Source organism: Fundulus heteroclitus, chromosome 5, assembly GCF_011125445.2.
Source record: "Fundulus heteroclitus isolate FHET01 chromosome 5, MU-UCD_Fhet_4.1, whole genome shotgun sequence".
NCBI lineage: Eukaryota > Metazoa > Chordata > Actinopteri > Cyprinodontiformes > Fundulidae > Fundulus > Fundulus heteroclitus.
In genome coordinates, this window is record NC_046365.1 from 22169472 (window position 1) to 22195721 (window position 26250).

Consider the following 26250-nt stretch of genomic DNA (forward strand, 5'->3'; position numbering starts at 1 on the left):
AGCCCCGTCCCATACTGGTATCTGTGCAACACTAATTATAATCTTGTTCTGAATGTTCAGCGCTCTGCCAAGTCTCACCGTACACGTCGCCCAGCTGGTTCCAGTACGGCTGGGGCTCAGGCGGTGGCAGGAAGGACTGGTGTGGGACAGGAAGTGACCCGGTGACCTCTGCTAGCTGCCTGAGGGTCACCTGCAAAGCGGTCTCCAGCAAAAGAGACCCCTTACCCCGGGTCAACCGCTGCACCCCCAAACTCAGACATGGACACAACAGGCTGAGATTGAAGTCCTGGAGAGAAAAAAAAATACAAGATCGACTTAAATTCACCTGTACATCAGCATATTAATATAAACGTGAGACTGAATCGTTGCGGCTCTGATCCAGACGCGTGTTCCTAGCTGGAACTGTGAGCGTTTTCTCACCTTGCAGCTCATGACAGCGAAGAGATCAGCAGCGGGTAATTTAGTGAGAAGCTCTGTGGTCTCCAGCAGGGAAACGTCCCCATGAAGACAGCACTGGGACTTCACCAGAGCAACGTACCACTCCTGGAAGAACAAAGTAACATTTCCAGACAGATTTAGTTCTGGTTCTTCTCTCCTCAGTAAAAAAAAAACTAGACCTCAGAACTGCTCCGAAACAAATGCGAGGGTTTACATGGATTTTCTAACGCCTCTTATGGAAATTCCTTACCTTGTCAGCGACGACCTTCTCTGGGGTTACGGGTGGATCCCCGTCCAGCGGGTGGGACGTAACCGGAGGCGTCGGGCTGCTGGTGTCGGCGACGGTGGCTCTGAACCTGTCCAGCAGGGAGTAGAACCTCTGATGCCTGTCCCGGGTAACAAAAATCATTTCTGGGGTTAGTTTGTTTCCTGATTTAAGGACAATAAAAGTGAACCTCCAAGTCTAACAGGCGTGCAAGACGAAACAGTAAAGCAGAAGAAATACCTCTGAGCCAGTCCGCTGCTCTGGAGGTACTCCTGAATCCTCTCCAGCTCCTCCACAGGCAGCTGGGCTATGCTGTTCTGTAGAGGTGAGCAAATGGACACCATGAGGACAAAGACAGTCCTCCAGCCTTCACGGCACATCAACACCCCGCTACTTTCTCCACACTTTTCCCCGTTTGATATATTAAAGAGTTATTTTTGTTCTTTGACTATGTATTATGGGAACAACTGGTTAGTTTTAAACTAAGAGCAACATATATGCTCGTGCCTGTTATGTTGCTCATATAAAACTAAGAACAGGGTTCCCACACCTTGGTGAACATCAAATTCAAGGACCTTTCAAGGACTTTCCAGGACAAAATTCCTCAAATTCAAGGACCACACGTGGCGGCATTTACCTACTATGACCGCTGAATAGGTTATCATATTTTAATACAATGGAAATTCAATAAAAGACTTAACGGCATAGAAGTTGTTGGGTCAGAAGCAATGCAAGAAAGTGGACTTAATTTATAGCCTACATTGATATTGATCATATTCATAGCCTACATTTATATCCACAGTACATGGCTATGCCATACTACATTACATATAAGATCTACATTAGCCTACCGTTTCATGGAATTTTATGGAAAAAAGTGCAGCATTGAGATGTTCAGAATTATATCAATTTGTTTCACTTACTTTCATCTTTGATTAAGCTAGTTTTTGACTTTGACTCTGAAAAGTCGCTAAGTATAGCGACAAAGTCGCTGAGTTGGCAACACTGCGTGAATGTGACCTATTGGACGCACGTAGGCCTAAACCGTAGCCTACCAACTAACGAAGAAGAGCAAACGTACTTTTGCAAATTAAAAGTCTGCGGAATCAACATAATTTTAAAAGATCGTGTGGCAGTAAAATAATGACACGAGTCGTCATCCGTGTAAACTTTCAACCCCACAAAAAAATTCAAGGACTTTCAAGGACAAGGTGTTTTTTTGGCTGTTTTCAAGAACTTTCAAGAGCCTTGAATTTATTTTTTCAGATTCACAAACTTTCAAGGATTTCAAGGACCCGTGGGAACCCTGTAAGAACCACATGTGTTATTTTGTTATAACTTGTTTTAACTTGTGGTGGGAACCTATGACAATGTGTTGTGGGAAAGACTGATTCTGTATTCCTTATTTTTGCTTATATTTGCGCTATTATCCGAGTTTGCAATATTATTTTGCTTCACACACTGCTGAGACGCTGGGAACGTTTTTTGTTTTGGAAACGGGACGAACAGCTCAGATGGGAGGGAGAAGTGGCCACTCTCGCTCCCATCTGATACTTTGTTTATTGGTATAAAAAGGAGGGGACCGCCCTCAGTCGTTGAAGTCAGCCGTGGGTTGTGTGGACGCCCGGCCGCGTGGATTGTGCTCTAACCGGACTGACAGACTTCCCAGTCCTAACCATGGTAAGAGATTGAACAACACGCCTGTTTGAAAGCTTGCCAGGCTGTAAATGCTTGTTACTTTGCGTGTGCGAAGTGCTTGCTGTTTTGTGTTGCTGTGTTCTGTGGGGAATAATAAATGTGTGCCTTATATTCTAACAGAAACAGTGTTTGAGTCCTTACTTGTGTTTGGCGATCTCTCCCGATCCTGAAATAAACATTTCATAAAAACACCGTTACCTGCAGCGTCTCGGCCAGCAGCATTTCCACCCGGCGGCACGCCAGCGTGTCCACCATGCGAGCCAGAACCCTGAACGGCGTGTTGAGCAGCTTGTCCACGTAAAGCATGAGAAGCGAGCCGGACTGACTCAGGTGGATGCCTTCCAAGCACTGCAACGTCTTCTTTAACGTGGTGGGCTGGGAGCGTAAGACAGGTTAAAAAAGACGTCAGGGAAACGCTCAGGAGGTAAAAAAGGACAAAAAGCTGAGAGGAAATGGTCAATATAAAAAAATATAAAGGCTTTTTAGCAGATTTCCATCTTACAGTAGCGAGGTTGTCACATCGAGAGTGGATGGCCTGGATGAAGAGACCACTGGCGGCGGAGTTGCGGTGGACGGCGCTGATGAAGTCCTGCACCGGAGGCTCGTGGGAGAGGCTGATGAGGTCTCGCACGTGGTTGACGATCAGCCAGGTCAAATGCTCCGAGTCGTGGAGATTCTGGCACTAAAAACAGAGGCCGCTTACAAAGAGGACCTTATAGGAGCTGCACAGTGAAGAGGTCTGCAGTATGAAGTAGGCCTGGGCGATAAATCGATTTAATCGATTAATTTGAATTTACAATTCTTTAAGATTTCATTTTTGGAAAATCTGGATTTTATTTTGCCAATACACTCATTGGGTTTCCATGACGAGAACAGCATGTGATGCTGAATATATGTTTAGGCAAAATTATTGTCAAAATATTGTTAAGTGGAAACTTTTTTTTTTACCATAATACGAGGTACTTCATTTACTTATTTACTTTTTTTTTAACTTAGTTTGAAGTTCACAAGTGCAGTGAAGCCTGTTCTCAGCTCAAAGTGTAATACCACTAGCAGCAAATGTTTTGTTATATTTTCATTGTTTATAATGGCACGGCTGCCATCTTGTTTAACAAGCATGTTTCACAGCTTGTTTTTAGTTGCACTTTGAATTCAGGTCATCTCCCTGACGAAATGCTTGACATAAAAAGCAAGGTTTTAAAATAATTAAATTTCTTTTTATGAAACAAAAAGGAGGAAAAAAAATTGATTAATCGGATTTGGTATGATAAAATCTGAGATTTATTTTTTAATCCATATCGCACAGCCCTAGTATGAAGCAAGCAATTAAAATTAAACCTTTGTTCAGGGTTCCTGCACGTTTTTTGTTGTTACTCCACACTGTTCCTGCCCTGGATTAAGTTTCCGGTCTTTTTTTAACTTAATTTTTATTTAAATTATTGCAACTTACATAGACATATACATACAAGCCCACATTTAGTCTGCTGCTCTTCACTTACGATATACTAAAGCACCTTTAAAAATATGTGCATCGGGTTAAACTTACAAGTAGAGCAGGTTACATGATTAAACAGGAGTTAAATAGCTGTGGTTGGTAAATTAATAGGCAGCACAAATGAAAATAAATGAGTGAAGTAAAAGTAGAATTGAATGTAATAAATAAACCATAAATAAATAAAATAAATATACATAAAAAATAAATAAATACATTTAAAAAAATAATTGTTCTGCATTAGTATGGTCATGGCCGGTTTCCATCTGTTAACAAATGTGTCTTTTTTGGAGCCTCAGACAAGTTATTTGTTCCATATGATAGATTTCCCAGACCTTTTCAATCCACATATTGTACGTCAGGCTTCAACCATTTAACTGTGATACAACTAAGCGCCGCAATCAATAATATTAGTAGAGGGTATATTTTTTCCCCTCTTCCGGTGGTGTCATTTGGTATTAATCCAAGCAGCACCATGACAGGATCTTTGTTAAAAGTTTTATGAAATACTTTTCTAAGTGCCTCAAATAACTTGTCCCACATTTTTCTCAGTTTAGGGAATGTCCAAAAATGTATGAGTGAGGTTACCAATGCATGACTGACAACTTCTCCAGCATTTATCTGAGTGTATAGATCCCATTTTGGATATGGATATGTGTCCTAAAGAATCATATTATTACCTTCTATCTGAATTCCCGCCATGTATTAGAGTTAGTGACTTGATGCGCTTCAGTACATATTTCCTACCACCTGTCTTTCTGTATGTCTATATTCGTTTCACTTTCCCATTTTTCTTTGGTCTGTAGAGTTTTGTTGGGACACATATCTATAAATAGCTTGTAAAAATGGCTGATATTTTTCTTATTCCCACTATCTGTTTGTAATTTTATCAAGAATTCTTCTATTGGGGTGGGCTCTAGGATTTTAGTCCACTCTCTGTGTTTTGTTACAAACTCACTTAGCTGTAAATACCTGAAAAAATCTGTACTGTGGAGTGTGAATTCTGTTCTTAATTGTTCAAATGATTTAACGTTTCCGGTCTTTTTTTTTTTTTTTTAAAGCATTTTTTAATTTTGAATAGAAATTATGACAATAAGGGCGTGATCTTCAAAGAGTCTAAATAAAGATCGCTAAATTGCGTCGACACAAAGAGAACTGCGCGAGCAATAACTGGCCGTGTTGCGCCTGATGTTCAAAGATCGCGTCCAAAGTGGATAAGAAGTGCCGGTACCCCACAGATCTGGTTAAAGGAGTAAACTGAGTCTACTGCCGGCCATTTGGGAGCTGCGTCAGAGAAAGAGGAAGCTGAAATCTTCACATAATCTCTCCAGACACAACAGGAACAAAACCGTTTTTAAATGAATGGAGAATTTCTGCTGTTTTCTTAGACACAATAATTAGAATTATTTAAAATAAAGAAAAACAGCACAGCCTTCCTCCCCTCCTCTTCCCTCCTCTCAGTGAGTCCAGTCAGCCCAGCAGGGCTGAAAATTGTTTTGTCCCAGGGTTTAGCAGTCTGAAGGCTGTTCTCAGGAGGCGGTTGATATTCAGCTTTGTTTACAACCGTGCCACAATGTTTAAACATCAGCTTTGGCATTTTTCGCCTTTATTTAACTGAATGAAGATTAATAATCCCCCTGTTCTAATGTTGTTACTTCTAACAGCCCAAATATGTTCCCATGCAGACAGACTCTCTCTCTCTTTCCTCCGTCGTTATCTCGGTGCCTCCATTCTGGCCGCGGGCATTTTTGCGTGCAGGCTGACTTTCAAAGGGTACTAAATGCAGGGGCAAAAACTGCACCAACTCTTTGCGGGTGGTAGGTATTTACATTTGCACATCCCCTCCTATAAATGTGTGTGGTTTGGTCATTAGCATGTGATCTGCATATCCATGAAAACACTTACTCAAAAATGTTTGTACTCACTGGTTTGTTTTAAACACGCAAATTGCTGGTTTGAAGGTCAGCTTTGTACACACTAATCAGTTTGTACCTCTTTTACTACATACAAACCTCTTCAAAGATCAGACCCTTAGTAGGCCGTGGGCCAGAATCTGTACGGTGACTTTTCGTATGAACTGTCAGGGGGCAACTTTCTTGCACCGGGATAAGTTGCTACACATAGCAGTGATCTCAAAACACCAATGTTCCCACGTTTTCACTTGCACATTAAGAAGTTATAGCCGATAAAAAATCTAAACTGTGGCGCTCCAGTCCAATAAGTCACGTGATTCGATTTTTGCTGCTCAGCCAATCCGATCGCTGTATTGTCAGCTGAGCGAGTTTACCACGTCATCATGGCTGCGCCCGTAAGATGGTTGTTTCTGTTGTGTCTGTTTCCAGACGAAGAAAGCCCAATAATAGCATTTTGTGGCGCCACCTGGCAGAGATCTTGATGGCAAGAAAAAAATAAATAGCCCAGACCATCCATCCATTCATCCATCCATCCATCCATTCATCCATCCATTCATTTTCTAACACGCTTATCCCTGCGTTCGCGAGGTGCCGGTCCCTATCTCCAGCTGTCAATGGGCGAGAGGCGTTGTATAAACTGGACAGGTCACCAGTCCATCGCAGGGCAGAAATAGTCCAGACTTTTGCCCAATTTACTGTGATATCACCAAGACCTGCTGCGCTAGGATAGCACAGGTGTCGTTGTGCCAAACGACTTATCCCCGCCAGAATTTGTATTCCCTGCGCCAAGAGCGCATTCAGCTGGAAGAATGAATCTAGTCAACTCCGCCTCATTTCCAACCTATTAGGCGTGGAAATGAGGATGTTTTACTTTTCTTAACGAAATATAGCAATGGTGTCGTTACATTATCGTTCATCCATCCATCCAGTATAATACGTTATGAGAAAGAAAACGGTCATTTCCAGATGTGTCACGAAAATATTAGCTTTATGTTATTAGATTGTCGAATGTCTGTCTGCTGAAACCAAAATCCACCTTCCTAAGTCCATCACAGCTGTCTGCTGGTTCTCTTTTTTTCTTTTTTGGTAGCTAAACCCGCATGAATAGATTATATAAAGCGGATTTCACGTGTGATCAAATGAACACTGAATAAAGGCACAGCCAAAATTATCAGATTTAATAAGATTTTAATTCAACCAAGAACCTTATCGAGATATTAACCGTATTAAGAAAACGAGATATGTCTCTTTTAAAAATAGAACAACGTATTAGGAGTTTAAAAAAAATAAATTTCATTTTACTAGAATGTGATGTTTAAAATATTTAGACTTCACAAAGCTGGAGGTTAAAACTTTTATTGATTTCAAAAATACAATACAAAATTCTACAAATTCCGAAGGGGATAACTCGTTTGGCACAACGAGTTTATACAACGCGTCTCACCCATTGACAGCTGGAGCTCGGCACCAGCACCTCGCAAACCCAGCGGGGATAAGCCTGTTAGAAAATGGATGGATGGATGGATGGATGGACAGATGGTCTGGGCTATTTATTTTTTTCTTGCCATCAAGATCTCTGCCAGCTGGCGCCAGAAAATGCTATTATTGGGCTTTCTTCATCTGGAAACAAATGCATACAAACATCTTACGAGCGCAGCCATGATGAACTGATGAACGCGCACAGCTGACAATACAGCGATCTGATTGGCTGAGCAGCAAAAATCGAATCACGTGACCTCTTGGACCGGAGCGCCACAGTTTAGATTTTTTATCGGCTATAACTTATTAATGTGCAAGCGAAAACGTGGGAACATTGGTGTTTTGAGATCACTGCTATGTGTAGCAACTTATCCTGGTGGAAGAAAGTTGCCCCCTGACAGTTCATACGAAACTTCTTAAGGAAGCGTCCTACAGATTCTGGCCCACGGCCTATAGTGCATAGTAACCATTTCCACAGTGGGTGAGCTTTAAAAAAATAAAGACGCCTGCATAAACTGATGATTGATGGATTAAAGTACGGATTTTTTAACACTCAGATTTATCAAATAGTTTTGATGAAACCCCGCCGTATTTCTTGGTCAAAATACAAATTTAACCTTGTTGAACATCAACGATATTGTATCTGCATTTCAGAGCTGAGAGTTTAGTCCAAACTCTGAACAGCGCCAGTATTCTCACCACGTAGTCACAGAAGAGAATCAGGGCTCCCCTGCGTACAATCTCCCTGTTGACCATCGCCAGCCGAGACTCTGGCTTCTCCTCTTCTCCTTCCCCAGACGAGTGTGGACTGAGCAGCTTAGTGCATGAGAGGCTGTGGCCCCTGACAGGAAGGAAGGAAGGGGGGAGAGGACAGAAAAGAGCTTCATGTACGCGTTTCTCTCAATAAATACACACAACGAACCAGAAGACAACTTTTAGCTGCTTTTTCCTTTTGTCAGTTTCCAGAAAGCTTCTGTCCTCCTCACCTGGGCGTCTGATGGACCTCGGTCCACCAGGAGTAGTTGGTGTAGTTGATTATGAGGAGGACCTGGCACCACAGCAGCACCAGAGGGGGGTGGGTGGTGACGAGGCTCTGGACCATGCCGTTCAGTCCCTCTAAAGGGTAGTAGAGCCCGGCCTCCGGACCCGCCGGCCCGCCGCCGCCCTCGCCCTTCAGGAGCCGACTGGCTGCGGCCGTGATCCTGCGAAACATTCCTGTCGACACAAAGGTGGAATTGTGCTTCTGTAAAATGCGCTCGTCAAAGAAGACGCGGGCACTTTAGAAGCTGCGAAACGTCTGACAACGAAACAAACTAAAACGGACGTGTGCTGACCGCTTTTAAAGACGTGTATGAGACACATGAGCAGCGTGCCCAGCTGCTGGCAGTAGAAGGTGTGCTGCTGCTCCGTGATGTCCACTTTAACCCGCCTGCTGGAGATGTCGTCCAGCAGCACGCCGACCAGCTGCAGGAGGAACCTGGAGGGATGGAAAAAAAAAAAAGCTTGTCAGGTTGCGTTGTTCTTATAGCTGCTGGAGGAGTTCCTCTTCTCTCGGAGCGTGCTTTGCACTGAAATGAGTCTAGATCAGGGGTGTCAAACATACGGCCCGCGGGCCGGATCCGGCCCGCCGAACAATTTAGTCCGGCCCTGTGTCTAAATGCATTATCATTAAAAAAAAAAAAAAAAAGTGTCCTGTCTGGCAATGTGGCAATAAGAATTGTTGTCTTAATGCCAAAAAGAGCTCATCAGATTTGACTTTAACAAGTGGACAAGATAAAAGGAAGAGAATGATAAAACAATTATTGAAAAAAAACATGTACTTCGTTTAATTGAAAATATGCAGTTCCTATATTGTCCACGAGGGGCGCTGTGTTTTAATTAGCAGATTAAGCTTCAGGTGTGGAAAAATTCTAATTTCTTCATTTTTATCTGTTTGATGTATTTTGTCATGCAGGACAGTGTTTTTAAGTTCCAAAAAATGTGAATAAATGTTTTTCAACATTGTATAATCACTGTGATCAGTTCTTATGCATGATGCACAAGTAAATGTTTAACTGAGAAAGTATTGTTGAAATTGCACATACTTTTCTTAAAAACGCTGAGGTTATTAATAATATATTGTGTAAAAGTGAAATTCCTTTAATATAAAAATTAACAAGTCCACATTTATTAGTTCTATTTAATCTTGCAATGAGTTTTCTCATGTGGCCCTCTTGAGAACAGATTAAGCTGTATGCGGCCCCTAAACCAAAATGAGTTTGACACCCCTGCTCTAGATAATAAAAAGATAATAAGCCGACCTGGCGAAGGTCTCTTCAGGTGGAACCTTCTGAGCGTCTCCGTTGGCCTCCTGGTTACAGCTCGGGTCGGCAGCGGGCGGGTCGCCGGGGGACGGGCTCTGGTGGTGCAGGCGCTGAATGGTGTAGCAGGACAGGAGGTGTGGGGAGAGAGACAGCTCGTGGACGCGGGACAGGACGATGTCCTCGGTGGACTGGGACACCAGTACTCTGAGCACCGCCAGGATTCCCGACACCCACAGCTGGACGGTGGCCACAGACGTCTGGAGGTGCGGAAACATTTAAAAAAATAAAAAAATAAATAATTGAAGTGTCTCGCATTGTGGTGAAAAAGTTTCCCGTTTACAATATTTGAACAATATATTATCCTAAACATATATTCAGCTTTGCTGCTATTCTCTTCATAGAAGTCCAATGAATTCATTGGCAAAATAAAATCCTGATTTCCCAAAAATTAAATCTAAATAAATTGTAAATTTGAGTGAATTGATTGCATTGGTTTATTTATTATTTATTTATTTATTGTTTATTCACTGAGCTACTGAGAGCGACCTAGTCTTTCAAGAATAACAGAGTATTAGTCCTGCGGGCAGCTGAGGTGTTTGGGACGTCTTGATTAAATGCTTTTAAACGGGCCAGGAAATACTTTATGCAATATAGCACAAGTTATTAGAAGAAGTGTCTCACCATGGTGACGGGGATGGTAAACATGCTCTTCAGCAGCATGTCGACCGGTCTGAGAGAGGAGGGCGCCACGGTTTCAAACAGAGTGTTCAACACTCCTAACGCCTCTGGAGAGTCCAGCAGCATCTGTGACAGAAGAAAAGGGTAGAAGAGATGACCAACGTTGGCTGGTTGAACGAAAGAAAAAATAAATAAAAATGGAGGGTCTGGGTAGTGAAAGAGACAACTGTTCTCCTCTCCCAACAACCTGCTGCTTCGCAATCATGGGAAGAATAACATCTGCGATCTGCCTGGACAGCCTCTTCCACTTGTCCTCGTTCTCTTTGTGACACTGCTGCAGAACCAGGATGAACATCTCCAACACCTGCAACAAACAGGCACAGGCAGATAGAGGCGTGTTTACCGTGCTTCATTGAGGTTCTTCACAAACTGCAGAGCCATGACACATCACTGTGAACAATTAATCACATTTTCAATATAATCGCGATTTAAAAAAACGCAATTCCCAAATCGCAGAGTCTGCAATTTTTGGCTATGTAACAATTAGGGAATTAGACACGTCCATTAGATGTTGGTAAAATGTTTAAAGTGGGTTTGCCTCCACATGGAAGGGAAGACAGTTGCAGCAGTGAGATAATCTAATTGTATTACTTGTTTTAGAGTTTATATAATCATATATAGCATTACGTTCTGGTCAATCAGTTTAATACATAGACTTGCTTGTTGGTTGCACTTTGTGTTTAACAAGGATTGACGTCCAAATCAATTAAAGCTGTTCTTTTGAACAATATTCTGATTAATAGAAACATTAAAAGTTCTTGTTTTAAATAGTCCTTGTTTACAAACATCTTTATTTAGACGCCATTTTTGTTGCTTGTGGTTAACGCAGAAAAGTCAAAATTGCAATTTTGGTTGAAATATATTGCAGGCAGAACACAATAATTTCTGAGTTTAGAGGCTGTGGGTCTTTTAGCAATTAATCCGCATGGCGAGGAAACAAAATTATTTGTTGTTGGTATAGGTTTAAAAAGACATGATAAATTAAACTGAAAAAATAATAATAATAAAAAAAATAAAAAAATAAATAAATAAAAAAATCGCATTAAATCGCAATATTAAGAAGAAAAAAAAATCGCAATTAGATTATTTTCCAAAATCGTTCAGCCCTAATTTGTACCTTACTTACCTAGAAAAGCGTGGCCTCTTATGCCCTGAGATCCAACGATCAGCTGTAGCTCACCGTTCCTTTTTGCCCGCACAGAGCCAGGGAACAAAGCCTTTAGCTACGCAGCTCCTTGTGCGTGGAAATTAATTTTACAAAGAGACTGGAAGTTTTATTTTATCCTTAAATGCTTTTAAGTTGAAAGTGAAAGAATTTGAAACAGCCTCAGTTATCTGTAATTGTTTTACTTCGATATGTTTTTTTTATGTACCTGTCATTTAATTTCATGTATCTCTGTTCAATCTGTAACTTTGCTGCCTCTAGGCCAGGACTCCCTTGAAAAAGAGGTTTTTAAATCTCAGTGGAAGTTTTTTCTGGTCAAAATAAATAAATAAATAAAGGTGTGACGAGAAAAGAGCTTTAGCCTGCTCTGGTTGCCCCTCTCCGTCGGCGCGCAGCCATACCTGATGGTACTGCACGAGTCTGAGAAGCATGGACACCACCACTTCTTTCTGGGTTTCCAGCTCTTTGCCCGCGTCGGCTTTGTTGGAGCCCCTCAACACAAACAGGTCATAAACGATGGGCTGCAGGGCGGGAATGGCTGGAAGGACAGACAAACACATCCTGGATAGTCATTAGACTTCTGCACATAATAAACATCGAGGATTACGACAAAAAGAAAAAGTTCCTAAGCGTGGCGCGTGCGTCCCGCTCACCGTGGGTGACGGCTTTCCTGCCGCTCGCCATGATGCCGTCGCACAGCTGGATGATCTTGGGGATGCTGATGATCTGCTTGGAGTGGTACCGCTCGTACGACAGCAGCACCAGGAAGAAAAAGATGTTCGGGATGATGGCTTCAGAATCTCTGCGCAGGAGGAGGGAGCGACGATTAAATCAGTTCAAGTGAACGTCTTATCGTTTCACAGGAGGAGGTGGAGGGGAAAGAAAGGGAAATACCTGAACTGCCCCACTTCAATGTATTCAAACTGCTTTAGGACAAATCCTATGAACACCTGCAACGTACGGAGAAAATGTTTCAGCAAGAAACAAGAGAGCTGAAGGCGTTTGTGAACCTGCGTGACTTCCTAACCTGATCGGAGTCCAGCAGGCAGTAGTTGACTCTGAGCTGCACGAGCTGGGCCAGCAGGTCCAGCACCTGTCGCTGCAGGGCCACAGAGGTGCTGGTGGTGTACTGCTTCAAAGCTTTGATCACCAGCGGCTCGAACAGACGAATGTGGTTGTGAATTGCGTTCTGAGAGGGAAAACGATTCAGTTTCAGTGGGCAACGTGTACAGCATGCACCCAGACCTGGGTACGTGTCTAAAGCTAACTAGTAGTTGTTGGAAAGCACAATTAGATGCACCTTGTCCCCCCGGTGACGTGTGGCGTTGGCAATGTTGGACCTCAGCTGGTTGGACGCCTTCTGCATCACGTCAAACCATCTAACCGTGGAACGGAGGAGAGATAAGCAAACTTATGCGGCAACGCCCTGAAAACAACATTCAGTCAACTTGAACATTTTCACGTTTTGACCGGCACAACGCAGCACACAACTGCCCCATCTGTGTAGAATTACCTTTGATTGAAATTACAGCTGCATGTCTTCCAGTGCTCGTCTCTACCAGCTTTGCACATTTAGAGAGAGAAACCTTTGCCCGTTATCTTTTGCACAAGAACTTTCTCTGTCAGATTAATTGGAAAGCATCTGAATATCTATTTTACGAGTCTTCCCGCTGATTCTTAGTTATATTTAGCGCTGGACTTTGACTGGGACATTCAAACACAGGTAGATGCTTTGATCTAAACCCCTGGCTCAGTGCCATTTTATAACTACTGTAAGAAACTTGTTTGTATGAAAAAAGAGCTAAGAAAACCTGCTATAGCTAAGGCTAGCATTTTTTTTTTGGCACTAGAGGCTCCTTTTTACAAAGTAGGCCGACAGAAAAGGGGGTTTGAGAGAGGGGGGCAGACATTTGGCAAAGGACCAGAATGGAGCCTGGGTCAGCCACGTCCAGGACTAAGGCCTCCATATGTGGGTAGTCCACACCATTGGAGCACGCCACAGGCCCAGCATCTTTTTAATTACCTTTACGATATAAAACATTGCTCAACTTTTTTAACATTCTTGGACAAAGTTATAAAGAGTCGCAGGTTGCAGAGCCTTTAATCTAAACCCTGTCATCGTCTGAGTTTCATAGCGGCGTCCAGGTGGAAGATGAACAGATGAACAGCTTCTAGCTTCATCCATCTCCACATCATCTCTGAGCAGTCTCCCTAACCCTAACAAAAACAGACCCACAGCATGATGCTGCCACCACCGTGTTTCACAACAACAACGCCGTTTTCATTTTCTCCCACGCGTTGCATTTTGCATGCAAGCCAAGAACGTCAGTTCTGGTCTCCTCTGACCACGGCATCTTCTTCCGGACGTTTTCCGTGTCCAGACATGATTTCTTCCTTCAACAAAGGCTTTCTTCGTGACAACTCTCCACAGAGGCCAGACTTGTGGCATCCATGACTAATAGCTGTGAGCAGATTCCCTCAGCTGAGCGGTGGACCTCGGCAGCTCCTCCACAGAAACCAGGGCCTCTGGGCTGCTTCTCTTATCAACCCAGCCTGTAAGTTTTGGTGGACAACCTCGTCTTGGTTTCTGCGTGCTCCATGAAATTTCAAACATAATTCCTGACCTGTGTGCTGTGTTCCATGGGCTCCATGCTGCTTGTTCACTAACGTTCTCTAACCAACCTCCAAGGGCTTTTTATGCTGAGAATAATTAATACATACATGGATCCCATTAACTATTCCAAAGGAAATTGGTTTCACTGGATTTTATTTAGAGGTATCAGAGTAAAGGGGTCTAAAACCACAGAACATTTGGTGAATGGTGTATTTTTATAATATAACAACCTGTAAAATACCTTTTACTATATGGTCCTGACATGGCAAAGTGTGAACACGTTTAAGGTCTATTAGTGCCTTTTAAAAGGCGGTGTGAACATATTTAATCAAATTGCTTCTTAAAACTTGTTTTTATTCTTTAGCTTTTATTTGAAGCAGTGTTTCACACTCTGTTTTGTTAATTGTTGTCTTTCTTGTAAAGCACTTTGGTGCAGTTTTATACCTGCTTTTAAAGTGCTATATAAATAAGTTTGACATTGACATTTAAAGTAAACGGTGGCCATCGGCCTTTGACTAATAAAGTCTGACCCGATGGAGACGAGTGTGGCTACCTACCCAGAGGTGTCCTGCTCCTGCTCGGCCTGCACCATGTTGCGGAGGCTAGCGTCAGCCAGAGCCTGTGTGAAATGTGTGTACGGAGCCATGAAGCAGTAGTGGTAGAGGCCCGGGCGCAGGCTGGACGAGCCCAGGCGCAGCGCTTTGCCCTGGGAGCGGCTGGGTCCGCTCAGCACGCTTTCGTACTGGGAGGCCAGGTTGGTCCCAAACAGCGTCTTCAGCAGCTGCAGAATAAATCCGACACTCTTAGAGCAGGAAAAAAAAAAAACGTAGAGTCTGCCATTTAATCTCTTGTGTTTACTTTACAACAATTTTCTCTAGCTTTTGGTCCTACCTGATACAACACAGACAAACAAGGTCTACTTGACTTTGCGCGTATAAAAAACAGAAAGTGTATGGAACCATCGCACAGGGAACCCAAAGCCTTTACAGGCCCTGTCGGCAGGAACCAGCCTCGCTCTGTGTGGAGCAGCACCGGATGTAGCGCACTGCTCAGTGCTACAACCATGAGGACTTCCACACGCGCTCAGAGTGAAAAAAAAAAACAACTAAATATCCAAACGTGAGATCACAAACCTGCTGCACGCAAACGGTGGCCATGGTCGGTTCTCTGGAGAAACAGGACTTCAGGTAGCCCAGAATTTCCTCTACACACTAAAAAAAAAAAAGGCAAGGCAAGGCAAATTTATTTATATAGCACAATTCAGTACAAGACAATACAAAGTGCTTTACATGATAAAGATATAGCAAAATAATAAAATGTAGATAGAAAATAGAATAAAAGCAAGTAGGGATAGAATGTAGTAACAAAAAAGAACATTAAAAACAGTGAAACTGTTTAACTAGAACAGACAAAAGACAAATAAACAGGTTGCTATTCTCTGCAAAGACAGGTAATCATATTAATTGCCTAATTTTAGTTAAAAGAAGACTTTTTTTGTACTTTTTAAAGCTACACAACTGCTAAAATAAAAAGCATCTAGCTGAGGGGACGGTCTTCACCTTTCCGATGTCGTGCAGCGTGGCCAGCTCCAGCAGCTGAGACAAAACGTCCAAGGCAGCATGCAGGAAACCTCCGAACTTCTCCTGGCTGCTGTAAAGATCCAACGTCACCTAGGAGAGGAAAAAAAAGAAAGAGAAGGAAACGACGCGACTTCAGTAACCCTTTGCAGCCGGACAACGAATGTGCAGAGCTCTGCTGAAGCAGGAGGAGAGGTGTGACCTTATAGTTGGCGTGAGTGGCTTTGAGGACGTCGTAGAGCTTGAGGTACGGAGGCAGGTGATAGAAGCTGCCCAGGGTGATGGATTTGTTCACAGCTGCTGACGCGGTGCTGTCCGCCTGCCTGCCTGCTTGAAAATGACAAAGCGCTTGTTTTCCCCCGAAACGTCCACGCATAAAAAGGGGAAATTTATGCATGGAGCACAACGATGTGAGGACGGACCTGTGTTGACTTCGTTGCTCTTCTTTGGGCTCATGGGGGCGGCGTTCGCCTCAGACGTCTCCTTCTCCTTCCCTTTCCTGCGGATGGGGCTGAGCGACGGCGTGTTGCTCAGGGAGGGGAGAGCGGCCTAGAAAAATGTCAAAAGAATAAAACCTGATTTCTCACAAGCCGTTATTTTAAACTCAACGTTTCAGATGCTTTCGGGCAACGTTTTAGGTATTGGGAGTTCAAGGTCGTTCGTTTATTTTTATGTTATAGTTGTAAATTCCACAAATCAAGAAAAGTTGCTTAAGTTGGCTCCTGATTTGGCTGGGAAATGTCTCTTTTTTTAATACTTTAATCAGGTGGATTTCTCCACTGAGTTCCCTGTCAGGGACTCGTAAATCGAAACGATCAAGTCGTTGGAGAAAACTTTAAGTTGGGATATGGTAAGTAAATCATCTATATACACTATAAATGCAATAAGTCAACGTAAAAAAACAAACGCATCATCATATTTCCTCTTTTTTATTTTTGTTTCACATTACACTGCAAAAAGAAAACTAAAAATAAGTAAAGTTTTCTTGAAAATAATGTATTTGCCCTTGATTTGAGCAGGTAAATAAGATTCTTTGCCAATGAAATGAGTATTTCTACCCCTAAAATAAGATTATTAGATAAAATGCACTTGAAATAAGGTGATGGAGATGAATTGGTCCTATTTTAAGTGCAAAAATCTTATTCCATTAGCAAATAGTCCTATTTACCTGCTCAAATTAAGGACAAACACTTAAATTTCAAGAAAAAAAATTCTTATTTTTAGCTCTATTTTTGCAGTGTAGTTTTAGCCAAGATAATTTAGAATAATGTGTTTTATGATTTATATAATGGGACAAGGAATAACGTTTGAATTTCTTTTTTTTTTTTAGAACTACTTTTCTCCCCCATAAATCTCAAAATCGAACATTTTGCCAGGCCTTATGTAGGAATCCTGTAGAATAAGGCCGGTGAAACGCGGCCGGTGAAGCTACAGCTTCCACTAAAAGTTAAAACTAAACCCGACGTCTCAGCCCTTCTTCACCAGGCTTGCCTTCACTGCCGGTCCCGGCGGCGTGTCGTCCAGCACGTGGGCACAGATGTTGAGGACCTTTAGCAGATGAGAAAACAGCTGTTCCACCATGGCCACCAGGGGGCGCTCCGACAGCGCTGCCCAGGGTTCCTCTGTTTTATTCGGGCCTGCGGCGGTGTTGCCAGTGCTCGCTTCCTCCTCTCCGGCCCAGGGGTTGCGTAAGCATTTAGGAGCCACGGCTGAGAACATTAGAATCAAAACGATTTAAACCAATCATTGTCTCTCTCTTGGGATAGCAAGAGTGGGATAGCATTTAAAAATGAAAGGACTAATTACATAAAACAAATGGGAAATATAATACAGCTGGTCATCCAGGTCATGGTCATTCCAAAAAAAGTAAAAAACAAAGCAACTGGACTTGTTTTCCGTAGTTGAAGACGTTTCGCTTCCTCTCCAGGAAGCTTTCTCAATTCAAAAAGTCTGACGTAATGTGGAGTACCAAGCTATATACCACTGCCATTACTATCTAAGCCATTACAAGGCCTTTGTTTGGGCAGTAGTATAAAGCTTGGTACTCTACATTACTCCAGACTTTTTGAATTGAAAAAGCTTCCTGGAGAGGAAGCAAAATGTCTTCAATTACGGAAAACAAGTCCAGTTGCTTTGTTTTTTACTTTTTTTTGGAAATATAATACAAAATTTCTCACCAGCAAGCAGATTGCCACAGAGCAAAAGTGCATCTTGGTGTGCAGAGAGATCCAGAGGAAACCAGGCGGAGGAGAGTAGGGAGAGCACCATGTTGGCCGTTCCTATAGTCAGCGTCTTCCGCTCAGACTCCGGAGCAGAAGAGGAGGTGGCCAAAGAGCCTGGAGCATTGCTGCTCTGAGACAAACTACAAAACACCACATGATCACAAATTAAAGAAGAGAAAAAGAAAACATTAAGCGCTTGTTTTTTTTAGTTTTTTGTAAAGGGTTCTCAAACCTGAGCGTCCTGCCTCTGCTGCGGTCAAGACTAGAACGAGAAGACAAGTTGCTGCTAGAGCTAACGTAGCCACAGTGCCAGCCTGTGCTCCACGTCCCAACAGGAAAATTCGACGCCAGGAGGCACAAGGCCTCACAGCAGCCAAACTGCGGGGAGAGAAGAGAAGGAGCATGTCTGGGTTTCTCAAGCGAAACGCCGTCAGAGGCCTGAGACGGCGATGGCAATAAACGGCCGCGCGGTCTGCTGACGACTTACAGTTAGCGCTCTGGAGGTAGAAGACGTGAAAGCGTGGGAGACGGCAGTCACCACCCTGGACAGGTTGTTTTCCAACGAGACGTCGGACACAGAGTTAGAGGAGCTGTAGCCTCGGTACGTCCTTAAGGAAAGAGAAGCGCTTGAGCCACGTGCAGACACACACTTCTCTGAAACCTTTTCCTCATAAGACCATCGGTTCTTTACGCGCTAAATTAATGAGTTTGTTTGAGCGCGTGTAAAATTGTTTTGCTCCAACACACTGCGTTAAGATCCGAGACACCAATTAGAGGCGCTGAGATCCTTTTACAGGTACTTTCCTTTGAGTTTCTGCTTTAATACTGCAGGAATCAGAGTTTTAGGGGGAAATGTCGCTCTTCAGAAGTTCCTCAGAACTCAGAATGGATTTAATCATCAGCAGCTCAAACCATGGCCACCAGGGGGAGCTCTTACAGCACTGAACAGACTATTGGGACATGAAATTTATTAGATCACAGCTAAATGTATCAGTTATAGCGCTTCACTCGCCTATTTCTGAGCCTGACTGGATCCAAACATTAATGATTAGTTAGAAACCCCCAAAAAACTAATCCTATTCTGATGTTTGAAGGTATTGTGCTAAGCGCTACCAGTTTGTTCTGAGAACGTCACTCTTTGGTGTCAAACCTTCTGAGAAACAAAGATTAAAAGTTAGTTATGTTAAGTAAAGACGAGGTGCTTGAAATAATGTTGGAGGAAGCACACAGATGGATGACGGTATTTAAAGGAGCATTAAGTCATGCATTTACTGTAAAATTAAATCATTCTCATTTGTCCCCCGGGATGGACGAAACATTTCCTATAAACAATCGGTCCGCTACAAAATCAGAGGTGCGTTGTCGGGTGGTGCTGTTCCGATTTGACACACTAGGCGCCATTATTATTTACTCCTCCTTTAACAGGGCAGTGTCTTCTAGGACATTTTGAATAAAGTCTGGTGTTTATGTGGAAGGGGGGGGGGGGGGAGAAAGAAAGAAAGAAAGAAAGAAAGAAAGAAAGAAAGAAAGAAAGAAAGAAAGAAAGAAAGAAAGAGAGAGAAAAAAAGAAAGAAAGAAAGACAAAGAAATAAAGAAAGAGAGAGAAAGAAAGAGAAAGAAAGAAGAAAAGAAACAGAAGAAAGAGAGAGAAGAACAAGATAGATATAAGAGACAGAGAGAGCGAATACCTAGCTATCCGTAACTCCTAACGAGAACAGAATATCCCTCAAACAATAGAAAGAAAGAGCGAGTAGAAAACTCAACGAGAAATAGCCCCGAGTCTCGTAGCATCTCCCTCTCTCCCGCAAGAGATACGAGACGCACCGCTAAGCACGTATCCGCTCCCCTACCCATATAAAGCAATCCTATCCCCTCAAGACGCACTCGAGCTATGCGACACGAATACCCAGCTCCGAGAAAAACATGAAAGAGAAGAGAAAAAGAAAATAGAAAAAAGAAAAGAGCTAGCATGAACATCAGAAAAAAAGAAAAAGAAGAAAGAAAGAAAGAAAGAAAGCAACACATCAGCAGATAACATGGAGGATGAACCTATTAGCATAAAGTTGCTCTGTTTTATCTTTACTTCTAGCGTTCAGCCTCTGCTGGTCAAGAAACACACTGGATTTAGAAACGAGGCCGTTTCAGGAAAGTTGACCCTTATCCAATCGAGTTGATTTCCCTTCCAGCTAAAACTCCTCCAGAACCTCAAACTACATCTCTCAGCTTCTACAGCAGCTCTCTCTGTTAGTACCTGGTGATTGTGCTGACGGTGAACTGGGAGGGCGGTTGCGTCTCGTGCATAAGTAGCTGCAGGTAGACTGAACTCTGGTCCCGGGCGATCGCCACCACTGGGTCCACCTGGCCCTGGTCGCAGTCAAAGAACAACCGCGGGACTAATCTAGGAGAAGGAGGAAAGGGAAACACAAGAGTTGTGTTTAATGTCAACACAATATGCCATTGCTGCGATGGCCTATGGCGTGCTCTGGTAGCTCAAAGATGCAGCTAAAGAGCGCTAGCTAGCTACCTGCTAACGGCAGAGGCTGCCACGCGTCTCACTCTTGGATCGTCGTCTCCCAACAGATGCAGGACCACGTCGTTCAGGACCCTGTCCTGGATCCGCAGTCGCTGAGGAATTTCCAACACGTTTAGTTTTCAGGAGTAAAATATCTCAATGATACACTTTTTTTGTTTAAAAAAAAAAGAAAAAAAAGAGAAAAACAAAGACTTGACAAGCTTACCCCGGTGTAGTGATGATCTCCTTTGTGCAAAGTTTCTGTTTTCCTCTCCAAGAAATTGATTAATCTAGAACAGGGATAGAGACGTGTGACGGAAGAAGTGGAAAGTAGACGGTAGGGCTGATCGATTTTGGAAAATAATCTAATTGCGTTTTTTTTTTCTTAATATTGCGATTTAATGCGATTTAATGCGATTTTTTTCCCCAGTTTAATTTATCATGTCTTTTTAAACATATACAAACAACAAATCATTTTGTTTCCTCGCCGTGCAGATTAGTTGCTAAAAGACCCACAGCATCTAAACTCAGATCAGAAATTATTGCGTTCTGCCTACGATATATTTCAACCAAAATTGCAATTTTGACTTTTCTCTGTGTTAACCACAAGCAACAAAAACGGATTCTAAATAAAGACGTTTGTAAACAAGGACTATTTAAAAAAAGAACTTTTAATGTTTCTATTAATCAGAATATTGTTCAAGAGAACAGCTTTTAGTTGATTTGGACATCAATCCTTGTTGAACATAAAGTGCAACCAACAAGCAAGTCTATGTATTAAACTGATTGACCAGTACTTAATGCTGTGTATGATTATATAAACTCTAAAACAAGTAATAAAATTAGATTATCTCACTGCTGCAACTGTCTTCCCTTCCATGTGGAGGCAAACCCACTTTAAACATTTTACTGACACCTAATGGACGTGTCTAATTCCCTAATTGTTACATAGCCAAAAATTGCAGACTCTGCAAAAAAAAAATCGCGATTATATTGAAAATGCGATTAATTGTTCAGCCCTAGTAGACGGCAGCCAGGAAGGATTCCTACCTGAAGTCTAACTCGGACAGAGTCTCCAGGAGCTCGGTGCGAACGAGCCAATAGGAGGAATCCCGCAGAGCGAACAGGTCTATCACCAGCCGCAGGCCCAGCTCGCTCAGAGTGCTGCTGCACAACGTGGCGATGCAGTGCTGCAACACGCCACAAAACATAGACGGGACTCGGTAAGGCACGGCGGCCACACCAAACCACACGGCACCAACCCTCCCGCAGGCCCTGCCTACCCTGACTGCGCCGCATGCCATCTTGCAGGTGACCGAGGAATCGTCTTTTAAAGTTCTCTGGAGCAAAGGCACCAAATCCACCAGGGACAGCGGGTTACCTGAAGGGCAGAAAGTTGACGGATGATATTCCGTCTTGCCTCGTGTCAGCAAGAAAAAAAGAAAAAGAAAAGAAAAACACAGACCTGTAGCAGTGTGCACACCGGCCAGCCAGGTGTGAATGTTGTAACGCGTTTTGGTTAGCGCAGCTTGGATGATGGCTGCACAGAGGATGGCCGTGGCCCCTCTGATCTGGGGGTCCCCGTGCTCAACGAGGCCCAGAATGTCGCTGATATATTGCTGCTCTGCAAGGGAGCGGACAAGAACAGCAGTCAAACGGCAGCTGGGCCATAAGGACGAAAATAAATAAATAAATAAATGATCGGGAAACACTTTTCTGTATTAAACGGTTGATCACAATACAGATTAAAAATCAGGTTTCTGAATTTGTATCTATTTCAATCCAAACTTAAAGAACAAATTATTATAAGTAATTAAATGTAGAATAACTAATTATATTCATTTTTTTAAAGAAGTCACCAGCACCCATTAAGGATTGCAGAACTTTACGGGGCTAAAAAGTCCTCTACTGGCTCATCTAATACTGTTTAAAAGTGCTAATATGTTTGAGGACACCCAGAAAACGGTGCAAGTTACGCCGTTTTCACAGTCGTGAACATTTCACAGCTTCATGATTGTTCTGTCAACAGATTAAAAAAAACCTTCACACATAGAAATTAATTCTTGTGAAACGATCTAGAGATGAGTCAAACTCACTGACTTCAGATGGAGATTCAGAGATCTGACGCTCATTTTGGATTTTATTACAGGATTTTCTCAAACTACGGTCTTGAGCTCTTTGCTGCAGATGTTTTAACCGTTTTTTCTTCACAAACCAGTTTTGCTGTGATAACTGCTCAAATGTCCCCATGTCAAATCTCCAACTCCTGATAGCGCGTTTAGATTTCAATCCACGATGGACGAATGTTTTGCTGTTATATGCCCTGATAATCCTACAAAAAACATTCAGACATTCTCGACTTCCAACTAAATTTTTGACAACTACGGCACTTTATTTTCCACAATGTGAATCAAGAAGAAAACGCTTTAGAGGCGATGAACAGTGATTTGTGGGACTCTGCACCACCTGAGCGAGAAAATGGGGTTTCTTACCTGTTCACATATTTTTGGTTCTTTGGTTCCTGATTCTGGACTTAATACTTTGTAATAGTTATGGAAATGTAATATTTTATATCGGTATTGGTGAATGTCACCTGCCCTAGCCCTCTTGTTTTGCAGTGTTCTGTATTTGTATATTTACTTGTTAAAACTAAATAAAAATAAAGTTTCAAAAAAAAAAAAGAAGAAAACGCTTTAATTTTCTGAAAAATTGAATATGGAGAACGGTCTGGAAACAAATTTGTTTTCCAACGTTTGCTTAACTTTCCTCCCGTTTATCTAGACTTGTATATACATAGTCTCTCCGTGGTGTAGTGGATTAAGTCTATGACTTTCATTTGCATATTAAATACCAGCCGTAGATTTTCCTTCTGTCTTTTAGTGTACCGTTTGACAGAGTTAGTGTCCCTACTTAAACCTTTACTGGCAAAGTTTAAAACTCCTCTAGCGTTAGCTGAAACTAGCTTCACATATATTCACCCATCATCCGATTAGCTGATTTCCTTCTACAGACGAGCCTTTTTCTAGCTTCCCGTCAGGTCAACCTATCAGAAACGGCCCTGACACCTGGGTTGGACGTCATACCTGCGACCGGGACGCCATCCAGTGGCTCCAGGTAGAGAGGGTTGAAGAACGCTTCTGGATGCAGCGCCGCCGCTGCTCCGACGCAGCTGACCGCCAAGGCCTTCACACTCACTCGCACCTCTTTGTCAGGGATCAACCCTGAAGGCACAAAAAATAAAAAATAAAAATTAAAAATAAATAAATACAATTCATGCCCCCTCCCCTATTACTTATTTATTTATTTTTTTAATTTTCCAAGTTACAACCACAAACTGTATTTTGTTGTTGTTTTTTTCTTTTTGTGTTTCAGATAAACTACAGACCAGCCCTACATAAAAGGCAGTTTTTAATTTGTGAAACCTTTATTTATGTAAAGTCTCCTCTTTCCTGTGAAGCCAGTACTGCGCATCACTTCTAAACATGCTGCAGTTTAAAGTTGTAACATGACAAAATGCTAAAGAGGTTTTAAAATAAAATAGGGCTGGGCTATACGGACCAAAAACAATATCTTGATAATTTTAGGCTGAATGCCGATACACGATATTTATCGCGATGTGGTTTTCTTTTTATAAAGTAATTATAAAAAGGCATCACTGAATCTAAACTGTATCCCAAATGTTTCTCAAGCACATTTTTTAACAAACAGCTATAGATCTATATTAGAAACAGCTGAAAAATAACCTACTGGAATACATAAAAGTATAATTATGATGCAACATAGACCCTCTTGCCATAAACAATAAAGTCTCATCTTCTAAAAAGAAAATAAGAGATATATTGTCCAGCCCCATTTTAGAAATAAGATATATAAGCATATTATCTTGTTAGAGTGTAGCCATATTACCAAATTTCACTGAATTGTGAGAAGAAATACCCTAGTTTTATTTTCATAAATGGCTAAAAATATTGAAAGGGATCAAATTGTTTTCTAATATCATCCAACTTAACTTAACTAATATATACATATTGCATTTCAAGCTGTAGCTTGAAGCAGCTACTCACCATTTTTGTGCCCCGTGAGAAGAAAGGAAGCAGCAAGAAGACGCACACAGTGCACAAGTGGCTCCGCCCCCTGGTCCGTGTAGTGTCCGATTGGACCTTTAATCCGCGACGGCTGCCGGACATTCAAAGACGACGCGAATCAGAAACAAACCCTTTATTTCAGTGGCCACAGCCAGAAGTGTCTCTGGTGCTGGTGGCGCTTACTTTATTGTCGGGTTCGGGCTCGGCGGGCTCATCCTTCGGCACGAAGCGGTCCACGCTGCTGTCTGAACCCTGTCGGTTGTGACCTCGGCCCTCAAACAGATGAGGCTTACTCAGGGCTGTGCACAAAAAAATATTAAATAAGATACATATCTATTAAAAAGGTAAATCAAGATCTCCGAGCCAGGGGCCATGCCCCCCCCCCTGTGCCTTGTCCTGGCCACCCCACTGGCCAGTGTCTATTGTAGTAACATCAGTTTAGCATTTCATCCTATCATGCACAGCCAGCAAGACAGACGCTCTTCCTTGGCTTCTATCACACTTATTTGTATCTGCCAGTATCTACTTCCCTTAGTAACTGTTTTGTTTTCCAATAAATGAATAAATGTACACCTTATTCCTATTGTAATTACGCAATAAAAATGTATTGTTGTTCAACTCAAAATGTTAACTGTGCTATTATTGGGCTATGCACATTAGATCATTAGGAACATTAAAATTTCAGAAAACCATTACAAACCATAAGATATTAGTAGGCGTTTACTTAAGTCTTTCTGATTCTGCCCGTTTTCTACATGCAGCTTTACTACAACAGTAGAATAAAATGCTGAAATTACAGCTTTTAGTTTCAGTGCCACCCCAAGAGCTTAAGTGGCTCCATCTGGCCACCCCTATGAAACCCTATTTCTGGAGGCGCCACTGCTCCGAGCGCCTCCGAACACGGCTGCACCCAGAAACGTACCGAGGGCCGACTGCAGGAAGGGCTCTGAGGGTTCTTCCTGGGAGGAAGACGCTGCCGCTCCTTCGTCTTCTTCGTCCTGTAGTGTTCCTATCTGCATGCCAGAGTACTGGCTTTCGCTGCCGTCAAGGACCTTCGTTTCCACACAAAAAAACAAACAGAACGGACAGTTCAAGTCTCTCCCAGTCAGAAAATAAATAAATAAATAAATAAATAAAAGCCCACGCATGCAAACGAAACCGTTTCAAACAGCTGAATCCGATTGGCTGAAATGAAGACGGGGGGGACGTAAAGAAAGGGTCCAAAGCGTTCCATAAGACAGACGTTCTGGTGCTGAAGGGTTACCGAGTCATGCTGGAAAAAACACAACTTGCAGGGAAAGAGAGCAAAGCTTTTTGCTTTTATTCTAACAGAGAAGAGCTCCTGTTAGAATATGCTGCTCGCCAAAAAAAAAACTCTCTTGACCGCAAGATTTCAATTCAAGTTGCACTTTCAAAACGCGTGTTGCTTTTGTTTTTGCTGCTTTGGGCTCTCGCTGGCTGGGCGTCTTCAGATGTCAGCCAGGGGGTGGGGGGGGGGAACCTAATCTGAGGAAGAAATGAAAAGAAACAAAGAAAAGCAACTTTTCATGCTTGATGATCCACGCCTCCTTGCAAGCCGTGACATCTAGCTGCTTCTGTCTTTCAAAAGCGCCCGTCTTTTGAGAGAGGAGGGAAGGGGAGAAGGGGCGTAATCTACCGTCCGGGACAACGAGGGGAGCAGACGCCCCCGGCATCGCTGGGCGTGGGGGTGCAGGGGGGCTGAAACCAACGAGCCAACCAAAGGAGAAC

General features: G+C 42.7%; 1 protein-coding gene and 1 non-coding gene across 8 annotated transcripts in view; both read right to left on the bottom strand.

Moving 5' to 3' along the window:
- htt (huntingtin) overlaps positions 1–26250 on the bottom strand; it is a 57652-nt gene that overhangs the window by 20177 nt on the left and 11225 nt on the right. For 4 of the 7 annotated variants that reach the window (XM_036137195.1, XM_036137191.1, XM_036137194.1 and 1 more), the window contains 36 exons: positions 25424–25553; positions 24685–24800; positions 24481–24592; positions 23500–23637; positions 21882–22040; positions 21700–21797; positions 21467–21606; positions 20643–20706; positions 20429–20529; positions 20156–20302; positions 18392–18512; positions 18137–18282; positions 17860–18044; positions 17174–17391; positions 16105–16231; positions 15885–16012; positions 15665–15775; positions 15239–15316; positions 14663–14886; positions 12792–12870; positions 12519–12680; positions 12386–12441; positions 12145–12293; positions 11893–12029; positions 10514–10630; positions 10270–10392; positions 9586–9845; positions 8620–8762; positions 8272–8500; positions 7985–8126; positions 2904–3083; positions 2600–2776; positions 944–1020; positions 689–824; positions 421–543; positions 79–286 (listed from right to left, as the gene is read on the bottom strand). In XM_036137195.1, the coding sequence (XP_035993088.1) occupies positions 79–286; positions 421–543; positions 689–824; positions 944–1020; positions 2600–2776; positions 2904–3083; positions 7985–8126; positions 8272–8500; positions 8620–8762; positions 9586–9845; positions 10270–10392; positions 10514–10630; positions 11893–12029; positions 12145–12293; positions 12386–12441; positions 12519–12680; positions 12792–12870; positions 14663–14886; positions 15239–15316; positions 15665–15775; positions 15885–16012; positions 16105–16231; positions 17174–17391; positions 17860–18044; positions 18137–18282; positions 18392–18512; positions 20156–20302; positions 20429–20529; positions 20643–20706; positions 21467–21606; positions 21700–21797; positions 21882–22040; positions 23500–23637; positions 24481–24592; positions 24685–24800; positions 25424–25553 (5041 nt within the window). The remainder of the gene's footprint in view (positions 1–78; positions 287–420; positions 544–688; positions 825–943; positions 1021–2599; positions 2777–2903; positions 3084–7984; positions 8127–8271; positions 8501–8619; positions 8763–9585; positions 9846–10269; positions 10393–10513; positions 10631–11892; positions 12030–12144; positions 12294–12385; positions 12442–12518; positions 12681–12791; positions 12871–14662; positions 14887–15238; positions 15317–15664; positions 15776–15884; positions 16013–16104; positions 16232–17173; positions 17392–17859; positions 18045–18136; positions 18283–18391; positions 18513–20155; positions 20303–20428; positions 20530–20642; positions 20707–21466; positions 21607–21699; positions 21798–21881; positions 22041–23499; positions 23638–24480; positions 24593–24684; positions 24801–25423; positions 25554–26250) is intronic. The other 3 variants (XM_036137198.1, XM_036137192.1, XM_036137197.1) reach the window with 1 other exon arrangement.
- Positions 15053–15182, bottom strand: LOC118563254. Its single transcript, XR_004931138.1, has one exon.